The 11630-nt window shown below is 40.4% G+C and overlaps 1 protein-coding gene across 1 annotated transcript; it reads left to right on the top strand.

The window, feature by feature from the left end:
• Positions 1 to 2402: 2402 nt before the first annotated feature.
• Positions 2403 to 11309, top strand: LOC122879066. Its single transcript, XM_044202739.1, has 13 exons — positions 2403 to 2533; positions 3793 to 3971; positions 4091 to 5602; positions 5694 to 5833; positions 5952 to 6126; positions 6385 to 6489; positions 7218 to 7410; positions 7500 to 8041; positions 8143 to 8287; positions 8374 to 8605; positions 9637 to 9765; positions 10028 to 10123; positions 10214 to 11309. The coding sequence occupies exons 1-13, from the start codon at positions 2463 to 2465 to the stop codon at positions 10580 to 10582; spliced, it is 3888 nt and encodes a 1295-aa protein (XP_044058674.1). The 5' UTR covers positions 2403 to 2462; the 3' UTR covers positions 10583 to 11309.
• The last annotated feature ends 321 nt before the right edge of the window (positions 11310 to 11630 follow it).

The following is an 11630-nucleotide window of genomic DNA, read 5'->3' as shown; positions in this document are numbered from 1 at the left end:
ATTTGAAGGAATTTGAATTTTTTTTTCAGGAAAACTGCTGTTTATCAGAAATAATACCCCGCTTCATCAGTGATAACAGACGGACTGTCGTTTGTTATGAACGTTGGAGGGGCCAAGTGCACATAGATAGCGTTTCCTAGGTTAATATCTGTCATAAACACTTAATCTCCTCACAAATCATTAAAATTACTGATAGTTCCACTTTTTTGCTCTGCAAGGTCTTGCAGCGGTCACTTTTCAGCGCATGCGCAGAGTAGAGTAGCAGCAGAAGTCAGAAATAAACGTGGATGAATCACAGACCATCATAAATATGGACTGTATAAAATAAAACTCTGGCAACAACAAGCTGTCCAAGTCATGATCAGCACTTTTTAGTGAAAAGAAACACTTCTGTTGTTCTGCGTATTTGCAGCGCAAATTGATGAAGATGTTTTTCTTAATTTGCTTGTGTTTTGTCTATTTGCATGTTTTCATAAGTGGCAGTGCGTTTGCCCTTGCCGTATTACAATGATACGGATACAGCAATATGTGAGACAAGCAGTTCCGTTGTACAAAGAAAAGGTTGAACAACTATTTTGACCTTGCACAAGAAGAGGAATCCTCCAAAATCCAGGGGTTGTTTTTTTCATGATTAGCAGTTAGCAGACATTGTGGATTAGTGAGTCCACAACCATAAAGGACTTGACATATTCAATGTATTGCAGTTTGTCAACTAGAGGGCATGGAAGCCGCTTGTTTTATGATACAGGACGTATTTGTCAAGTTACCACAATATTTAAAAGCGGACCCGTGGAATCTGTATAAAGGGGGTTAATTTATATAAAATGGCCTCTGTTGAACAAAAGATCGAGGAAGACAGCAGTTGATTCATTCATATTTTGACTCAATGTTTGGTATCAATCATCAAAAGGTATTGGAATGCTTTTGTACAAATGCAATACAATAGTTTGGCCAGCAGATGTCATATTTTGACTAAACAAAAACACCAAGCACTTCATTGCACCTTTACGACAACTGTGAGGGGGTGAATTTTTAACTCACCTGTTTAAATGATATTAAGGCTTAAAATTACGCGTGATTAAGGACGTGGCCGCTTTGAGTGACAGGTGGGTGATCTCTGGCCTTGCCGCTAAGTGGTTCAGCGACCAGGCTCCCTTCGGCCCGCCTCAGCTCCACCTCTCTGCCCATTTTTGGAGTAGCCGGAGTCGTGGACTGCCAAGATGGCGACACCTTCAGAAACCTACGGGGTGACGTCACTGACACTACGTCCATGTCTACGCTATCGACGCTTCGTCACAAAGTTAATACCTGAGTTTGGACTTTCAGGCAGCACCTCGCAGCGCCCGACCAACAAACTCCACCAAGTCTTTGAGATTAGAGAGGTAGATAGATACTTAATTTGTACCCGGGGGTGGGGGGGATTCTCATGTCACAGCAGCAGTTCACGAACGAACCACACTGAGCAAAGAATAGTGCAATAAAAAATCAAAACACAAGTACTAACATAAGAGTTAAAAGTAAAAAGGTATGGCCTTTAAACATGTGCATGCATACAATGTGCAAATTGCTGTAAGGTGTGCAAAAATGGATGTATTTGAAAAGATGAGTTAGCTGTTGGTAGCACACTCCCATTAAGTATATTGCTGGTTAGGTTTGAAACCCGCCACAGGGTGTCCGGTAAGAGACAGGCAAAGATGGTTGAAATATGGGAGTAACCCGTTTATTTGTCACCACAACAACTCAGTTATGAGTAGAAAGTTGAAAAGTTTACTTAGTTGGGTGTTTTCAGTATGTGTGTGTGTGGTCTTTTTTCAATAGACGCACAACACCCGAACGATGAATAAACTATAGAAGATATAAAACAGAAAAGTTCAGCATCTGTGTCAACGCCCCGCTGGACTCGCTTTCATCTTTGCACTGAGCGCTATGGGCGGGATGATCGCCTGCACGTCGATCCGTGAACGCTGATTGGCTGCTGTGCTGGATGCTGTGCCTCAATCATTCAATCTCGGCAACAGAGAGAGAGAAGTATATCAGAAGGCATATTATTCTGATGAATATAATGGCCTTTTTAACAGTATTAGTTTAAAAGATGCCAGAAATTACTGGACTCTAAGTCCAGTTAGAGTCCAGTAGGACCTCAGCAGCCTCCCTGTCCATTGATGCGACAAGGTGGGGATGAAATACATTAGAATAATGAATGTATATTGGGGTAAATGCATTAGGCAACAGTTTAGTGTTTGTATTGTAAATGCAAGCTCATCAGTAAAAACACAGCATTTCTGACAGAGAAAGAGTGGTGGATGATACATGTGCTGCTTTATTGGGTGTGTAGCATCTCGATTATGCAAATAAACATTACCATTAAGCAATAGTTAGGGTTTCTGAGAAGACGGTGTGCCTGACAGGCTTCGAGCGGGGCGACAACACCCAACTCACAACTTTAGAAACCTGCAGCCAAGATGGCGCAGACGTGCGGGGCGTGTGGTGAGACGAAGTGGGCGCGAGAGCAGCTTTCTGGGCGTGTTGGAGGGTGAGAGGAGTTTTTGGAGGGATTTACTCCAAATACACAACAACCACTTTCCACTCGTGGTTGTACGTTATGGCCATCGACAGTGGTGTTAGTTATAAAAGAAAAGAAAAAAATGGCTAAACTACCCGCACTGTCGACCGCAAGCTAACATTAGCTATCAGAGACAGACATGCCAACTTGTTAAACTGCACTTATGTAACTCAACATAACAGGCTGTGTCGCTTTATTCACATCAGTGGCTTTTTCACATCGTGCATAATGTAACTTAGTATATAAGAAGTAAAGCTTCTTCTGTGTTACAGAAATACTTGCAATTGTAGAGGTGCAACTGTGGTGCATAGTTAGCCATAGTTTTGTAATTTGGGTGAACTGACCCTTTAAAGCTCATCACATGTGGTTTCTCTTCTCATCATATGAAGTTTTCATTTTCATCATGGTTTACTGTTCTGTTATTTAAATGAAATACAAGTTAATTTTACTAAATTTTACTACAATGTAATGTGACCTTAAATAGCTATACATAATAACATACACTTTATCTTAAGACCAAAGCCACAAAGTTACTTGCTAAGCCACTAAACAAGCCACAAGAGTACAGAGATGCAATGACTACACAGGCATAAAGGAGGCGAATAAAACCAACCAATCAGCAGCAACAAAAACTAACAGTACAGGCCCAAAAATGAGCACAATACCAATAATAGAGAATAAATAATAATGCAGCATATTACATCACTACCAGATAGGTTACAACTATAGGTGGCCCTGTTTCCTGAACTACATCATTAATGCCTCTGAGCATTACAGAGTCACGATACAAGGAAAGACGAATTTTAGATAGAGGATAAGAATGCGAAATATCCCCCCACCCCAAACAATTAATCCAAAAGGAGTGCAATTAGGAGTGCGCACATCTGGGTCCCCGAGGCTTGTACGTCTTCCAACTAAAAAACTCCCACAATACTCTGCTGCTCTGATGTCATAGTAGTCTATCAAAGGTCTGCTGCTTATAATTTCTGGGCTTTGTTTACATTAACATTAATCTGACTCCAGCGCAACAGAGAACAAGCCCATCAATGAGTTAACTAGTCCAGCTACAACAAAAATATCACAAATATAGTTTGTACTTTCTGAATTGTCTGATGTAAACTAGCGTAATGTCTCCGAGTTGTAAATCAAATTTAGTTTGTGTCGTACATGATTTAAAAAAAAAAAGTTTTTGTTGTTACAAAATTGAATTTCCCCATCTTTGTCTCTAGGAACTTGCATGTCACAGTGCGCAGGCGATCAGATGGCCGCATGCGTCTGGAGTTGTGCAAAGAGTGCAATCTTTACCACTGTCCCTTCTGCCAGCCAGCCGTCTACAAGCCAAAAGGAGACTATGCAAGCGTTTGGACACATGTAGAAATCCACAGAATGAGGGCCTTGCAACATGGAGGTCAGAATATAAGCTGCTACCTGAGCCTGAAATGTATACAGATAATTTATCCAATCAGTAAGCTGCTCCCCTGTGACATTATATCAATCACTTTCATGAATTTTGTTTTTTCTTGGCAGAGTTTAATATTCATTCGTGCCATTTGCAGTGCAGAGGAGAAAGACATTTTCATTGTCCATACTGCGCAAAGACAATTATAAATCGGAAACAGTTTGGAAGTCATATGGACAAATGTGTGGAAAGTTCAACAGCAGCAGCAACAGGTGTCCAATCTGCTGCTCCGCCTGGCACTTGTGCTCAGCCAGTTATCACAGTCGGCCAGCGTGCCGTCCTCCTGCTCAACCTCGCTCCCCCTTTTCAGCAAACTATCATGATGGGACAGTGTACTGCTACTTCCCCTGCTCAACCAAAATCCAGAGCAGACCAGCATCCTGCTCCACTTGACCCCCCTGTTAAACCAAAATGCACATCAGGCCAGTCTCCTGCTTCACCTGATCGCCTTGTCGAACCCACAACCACAGCGGGCCTGCCTGCTGCTCCACCTGACCCACCTGTTCAGCCAACAACCCCAGTGGTCCACCCCCCTACTTTAACAGAGGGCCCTGTTAATCAAACAGGTCAAATGTTCAGAACAGTACAGAGAAAAATAAAATGTCCAATGTGCAACCTATACTTAAATAAAAAAAATCTAAGAAAACATAAACTCAGGAAACACTTAATTTCTGAGAAGGACATAACAGCCAAAGACCATCTTAGAAGTCAGTGTGTTGACTCTCATAATGGGGTGTACGCTGTAGCAAAGTCTTACAAGGCCACTGCCATACCAGTTCATGTCATTAAAAAGAAATCAGGCAGCACACACAAAATGGTGTGCGAAGAAGATCGGTGCGAGGTTATTTCAGATTTTCAAAGGAGGAGCGGCATGCCTAATAGCCAGTGCCCTCATCTACGCTCTGTTGATTTTTGTTTTACTCGTGCAAGCAGAGAAGACTTGAAACCCGGTGTGTTGGAGGAACTGGTTGACAATAAATGGATTGGAAAAGACATGGGGGCCAAGTGCCTTAACCATCGTGACCAAGCCACTCAGAGCAGAGCCCCACTTGTTACTCTTGTGGATCTTGGTGGAAGTCATTGCCTGTATTTGTCTGTGTTTGAGCCCAAAGTGTCACAGTACAGCAAGTTAGGAAGATTATTCGTGACGTACAATGTAAAGGGAAGGTTGTGGCATTGTGATTGTTCTCGAGGGAGAATTTCCTGCTTGCACAAATGCATAGCCAAATGGTATCTCTTCCAAACCAACAAACAGTTATTTTCCTCACATGCCGAACGAGACGCACCACTAAGGTTTTCTGAATTGACAGAACCTACAGAAACCTCCACAGAAAATTCCCCTGGAACTGTGTATCCACTAAGAGAAGAAGGACTAAAAGAAATGGCTAAGTACATTTACAACCAAAAAAAATTGCCCACCACTTTTCCAGAAAACATCACCCAGTCTGAAATACACTTTTCAAAGTTTTTGGTTCCAGCTGAAACTGTCTGCCAAGAGTGCCCAGGTCATGTCTCCTTAACAGAACCAGTGCTGATCACCAACAAAGCAAGAGTTATTACTTTAACAGGAGTGACAGAAGGTTTGTCTGCAAACATGCACGTATTAAACTAGAGTCTTTTTTGTTTGTTAGTTTTAGCAGTCTATTTAAGACATCTTTTTATGTCTTCCAGATACTTCCACATTTTTCAAAAAGTGTCCAGATTGTGAACTGGTCTACTGTTACCAGGAGTGGAGCGAGGGCCTTCACAATTACAACAACCACATAATCCTGAGTCTGCAACTATGCATGCTTCTCCAAAACTCAATCAAGGTACTCTTGTATTTCATGAAAGAAGTCAAAATGCTCTGTGGTTTTAGGATTTAAATGTTTTAATTTTCTCAGTGAGATTAAATATTCATTTCTGTCTGCTTTTGTTTGTTTTTTTTAGAATCACACTGCTGGTGGTGGAGTGGTGGAGGTGCTGAAACGGACAGTAGGTGTCAAGTCTCCATCTGGCATGGAAGTGCTTCAGGCATATCTCCACTTTGAAGCTCTTACAAGTCACGACTGTCTGTCTGTAGTCATGCTGGATCTTTATCAAAAGGGGGTTTTCAACATGGCAGGTGAGTATTTCTTGGTATCTGTGTGGGTACACGTACTGGGAATTTAAACGTTAAAAAAACAAATGTATTGTTATTTCCTCTTGATAGCTTTAACGCTTATCTTTCTGACAGCTACAAGATGGTTACAATTTAATGCTCTGATATAATATCATATAGTATTGTTTTCTCTTTCTGTTACATAATTATCATATAGGTGAACAGTAGAATTTGGGTTTGATATCACACAGTCATATCAGTAATTCACATACATTTTTGTAGGGATTGAGATAAACGACCTGCCTGAATCCTTTACCGGAGAAGTAAACGCAAAGGAATTCTGGGATTCGGTGTGCATGGAGATAATAACAAGCAGCCTGGTTGCTCGTAAGTGTCATATGAAGACTGAATCTAGTTGACATTTTTACAGTTCACATGTGCCTGTATTTTTATTGTCAGTCTTTCAATGTCAATATTATCTTTAGCATTACTTACGACGAATTGAGGAAACTTTGAAACCTTGGTTGTCCAGCTAAATGTGTCAAACTGTGCCAATTTGACCAATAAAGTTACATGCAGTTTTTGGAAATCTGTTGAGTTTTGCATTAGGCCTGCTGGAGTGCAGCCAGTTGAAACAGGAAATTAATTGCTGAAACAATGAATCGATTAGTCACGACAGGAAATTAATTAATTAATTAATAACTACCTGTATTTTCATAATCGATTAATCATTTAAGTTTAAAAGAACATTTCTAGCAAAAATGCCAAACATTCATTGCTTTTAGTTTCTCAGTTGTTAGGATTTGCTGCTTTTCTGTGTCTTACATGATAGTAAAGTGAGTATTTTGGGGTTTTAGACTGTAAAACAAGCAAGTTGATGACGCCACCTAGGGCTTTAGCAAGTTATGATGGGCATTTTTCATTATTTTCTGACATTTTCTAGACTAAACAATCAAAAGAGATGAACGATCAAGAAAGTAACTGGCAGATTAATTGATAATGAAAATAATCATTAGTTGCAGTCCTACAGGAAATAAAGCAAAGTATCAATGTTAGGTATCATTATGCAGGTGGGTCATCTATCTGTTTTTTCTTTCTATCTTTTCTTGATACAGGAAGTTCTACCTATGTTGCCACCTCAGATGGTAACCTCAAAGAAGCTGCAGTGTCTGCTGTCATAACCTCCTTCACGCCGGCTGAAAGAAAGAGGCTGAGCAAACAAAGAACAGAGGAGTGTCACAGGGCTGTGAGCAGATATCTTGTGAAAGGATTACATCCCTTGTCCACAGTGGAGTCCCCATGGTTTAGGTAGGTTTTATTAACCTGGACTTTGTATGCACAAATGTGATTATTTACATCCACTGATAATCTGCATTTTCATTCCTGCTTTCACACAGAGAGATGACAAAAACACTAAACCCAAAGTACCACCTGCCTTCCAGAGATCAGCTCATAAACACACTGATACCTTCATGGTACTCTGTGGAGAAGAAACATGTCATCAAAGAGCTGCTTCAAGTGTCTGAGGCTGCAGTGACATGTGACAGGTGGACAAGTTTTGCCCACGACCATTACCTGACAGTTACTTTACACTTCATAATGAAAGGCCAGATGAAGCAGAAAGTACTTTGTACAAAGCCAGTTTATGACACTCAGACGGACACAGTAGTGGCAGAGCAGATCGGTGGTATACTGGAGGAATTTGGTGTCAGAGACAAAGTTGTTGCCATGACGGTGGATAATGCGTTCAATATTTCCATCAAGAAACTGCAGTTCAGGATGCTGAGATGTTTTGCCCATATACTTAATCTTGCTGCACAGAAGGTGTACACCAGCAACACTGTGGCCAGATGGGCATCAAAAATAAGAGCTGTTGTTGAGTGGATCAAAAGGTCTTCCACAGCTCAAACAGTTCTTCGGGCGAAACAACAGCTTTTAAGTGAGTACAAGATATCTTCTTGTCTTTCTTTTTGACTGGTTAGATAGTATGTGGCGTGTGTCACAAAGAGGATAAACATCAGAATCGTCTCTGTCTTTCAGATCTACCACAACACTCTTTAGTACTCAATGCCCGAACATGTTGGAGCTCATTGTACCTCATGGTGGAGAGGTTTGTAGAGCAGTATGCTGCCATTCAGGCCACCACCACAGATCCACAGATCAAACCATCTGTTGAGAAGAAAAGGTAATGAAAGTTAATCGTAAAATTAGAATGCAATATTGTTAATTGTGTAGAAATAGTTTATTATTTTGCTTATATTTACTTCGAAGGCTGGAAACGCCCTCAGACGACGATCACCGAAAAGCACAGGAGTTCATTAGGATCATGAAGCCTCTGCATACATCTTTGCTCTGTGTCTCAGCTGACAAGAGTCCAACTTGTAGTCAGATTTTTCCCATCCTGAAAAAACTGGAGGCCCACCTTGAAACCCAGGATGATGACTCTCTGTTCACAGCCATGCTCAAGGAAAAAGTCTGGGGTGACCTGTCTACATGTTACAAGGTATGTACAATACTTTCCACAGGAGAGCAAATTCAAAAGGAAGAACTAAGTATTTGTCCTAGTAAATTGCATCTGTTGTTGGGGTGATTCCTTGTAAAAGTAAAGTGGCCTTAGTGTGTACTTGATAATTAATCATTTAGTCTATAAAATGTCGGAAAATAGTGAAAAATGCCCATCACAATTTCCTAAAGCCCAAGGTGGTGGAGTTAAAACAATACTAAAAACTATTGACGGGAAGAACAAAGCTTTCTGAAGCCCTGAATCATTATGAAGCACCCATGTTGAAAAATGTTCATTGTTTCGAAACCTTTGATACAGTCAAGACATCTTCTGGGCAATCCCTTGGTATTGCACAGGTGTTTCTATTATTTTGTCCACCTCATTTATATCAACGAGGGCAAGCTAAACAACACAAACACTTCTCTTTATAATGCAATACAGTTCAACAACACCACAAAGTACATCTTCCAAAATGATCATAAAGTTTCATAAACTGAACGTTAAAGGATTTTATAGGATTTACTACAGCACTGTTGTATTAAACTGCATTAGTTTTAGCTAGGTGTATCTAATAAACTGGCAACTCAGTGTAAGTTAGCTAAATGATGGGACGAAAATTAACCCACAGTTGCTCTATAGTTAAAATATACCAATGACAGAGTCACTCATCGACAGAGATGGTCTGCCAACTTTGGAATACAGAGCTCAATGATTAGTTAGTAGATTCAATTTAGTAACAAACCTACCATCAAAGTGCAATGATCGATAGGCTCCGATATGCGAAGAAAAATGTGCTGATGAGTTCCTGAACAACAAATCCCCACAATTGAGAACTGGTAAGAGGGTAGCAGCCACCAGTCTTCTCCTGGCTTCAACAGAGAAGTGTCTTGGCTTCGTTGAACAGTAGCGTTCAGTGTTTGAAAGTGTTGCTCTATCCCCGGTGTGACTGAACTCAGCTTTCTTCGTATTGTTTTCATTACACAAATTTTACATTTTGCTTCAAGAGCCGGAGTCCCTGTGCTTTATTTCAGGATGGCGATACTTGGAAGTTCCTACAGGAGTCGAGCGCTCTGGATCCAAGGTTCAAGAACAGGATTGAGTTGGATGAGATTTGGTACAGAGTGAAAAATGCTGCGATTAGGGTTAAAAACAAAACACAGGTACGGTATTTTCTTTTCTTTTCCAATGTTACACTTGTTCTACTGTATGCTGTAATCATTTTTATGACAGAGATATCTGTACTCACTCATTAGACCTTAAGTCTCTTCCTGCTGTCTGCTATCTCATACACTCAGCTGAAGTAGTTAAGAGTAATTTTTATGTTCCTGTAAGCTTAAATCTTCAGGTGATAGGGTGGCTGGCCTTTTTGTCAGTTTTTGGACTCACCCATGTTAATGTATTATGATTAAATATATTCTTTAGGTGTCAAATCAGGAGGAAAACAGACTTTTGCATGAGGACAGTGATGCGTCGGATGTATCTGAGCAGAAAGACAAAGAGCCAGAGTATTCAGATGAGGTAATGCCTTTCACATGACACAAACATTTGTCGTATTTAATCCAAGTTGTCTTGTCGAACACTTTTGTTTTCTTCGTTTCCTTTTGCCAGACTCCGTTGCCCAAAAGGCCGAGGTTAACTGCCCTGGAGGAGCTTTTCGAGGAGGAGGACAGAGCTCTGAAGAGCAGTGCAGCAGCAGAAGAGACACCTTCAATACATGAACGAGTCCAGCAAGAAATACAGCTGTTCAGAAACCTGCCTGCAGTACCCACATCAGAGGACGCTCTGGCCTGGTGGTGGGAGAGACGAGACACGCTGCCTCTCCTGTCTGAACTCACCAACTCATACCTGTGTATCCAAGCATCGTCTACTCCTTGTGAGAGAGTGTTTTCCACAGCAGGGGACACAATCAGCCAAGAAAGGTCACACATTCTACCAGAACAGGCAGATATGCAGATTTTTCTACAGAAAAATGGTTAAAACCAACAAATCAGTATGTGCAATGCTAAACTCCTGTTCTTCATTAGGTATGTGTTCAAACACATCATTCACTGTGCTGCTAGATTAATTAGATGTATTATTTTGTTGATATTTTTTTCATATAATGTAAATGAAATATTTTATTATTTAAATATATTATTTTTTTACATCACAAGGATACTATACAAAAATGTCCCATTAAGTGCACAAGTCTGGCTTTTTGTGTAATTTGAATGTACTTTGCATAGTAAAATCATTATTTCTGGCATGAATAGCAGAGCGGATTACAGTGCTGCAGCGACACCAAGAGTTATCATTTGAGTTTGCTCTCTTTGAACCTCAGTATGACGTCATACTCATGCAGTAGTCATTCAGTAGTTTTTGGTACAATAAATCTACAAAACATCTATTTGAGTAGGACATTCTGGCACTCATTTCCAACTCTGGTTTAGCACCGTTCTTCACAAGTAGAAGTAGTATTGGTACTGGAATCGGTCCATTTCTAATAGTACACAAGACTAAAAACAATCAAATCCAGCACTAGTTGTAACACAATGCAAAATCCTCTTCTCAGCTCTAACACAGCTCAATCCCTCTAACGGTCTGAAGAGAAACCAAGTATGAGCATGACCGCATTGGTATATCCTAAAGAGCATCGTTTGGTGATCCTGCTATCACCTCTCCCTGTAAGGAAAGTTTAAAAGTAAATAAAGATCTTAACAAAAAACATGTGAATACATGATTGACACAGGCACAGTAGCATGCACCCAATCTGTTTGAGCCAAACTTAGTACACAGACTGAGCATTTCAGTCTATATTATTAGACCAGCCCTATCAGAAAAATGACTACTTCAATCTGTCACACAATTAATAAAACAGTCCAAACTATTGAGGTCAATTGGAGGAACTGTAGAGAAATACTGTATGTTCACTATCACTGCAGGATGTTCTTACAGCTTTTAAAATGTGAACAAAGTCTCTGGATGAATTGTGTCTTTGTAAGAGACAAAGCAATGCGGAAAAGGTGCAATTTGACAGAAAACGTGA

This window comes from Siniperca chuatsi, linkage group LG7, assembly GCF_020085105.1.
Source record: "Siniperca chuatsi isolate FFG_IHB_CAS linkage group LG7, ASM2008510v1, whole genome shotgun sequence".
Lineage (NCBI taxonomy): Eukaryota > Metazoa > Chordata > Actinopteri > Centrarchiformes > Sinipercidae > Siniperca > Siniperca chuatsi.
Note: the sequence above shows the minus strand (reverse complement) of the source record. Positions and strands in the feature narration are given on the sequence as shown.

Bases quoted from the DNA above. Each gene is read 5' to 3' on its own strand.
- LOC122879066 (XM_044202739.1), top strand. From the start codon at position 2,463: ATGGCGCAGACGTGCGGGGCGTGTGGTGAGACGAAGTGGGCGCGAGAG. The intron at 8,042-8,142 runs GTGAGTACAAGA...TCTGTCTTTCAG, and splicing joins GGCGAAACAACAGCTTTTAA to ATCTACCACAACACTCTTTA. The intron at 10,124-10,213 runs GTAATGCCTTTC...TCCTTTTGCCAG, and splicing joins AGCCAGAGTATTCAGATGAG to ACTCCGTTGCCCAAAAGGCC.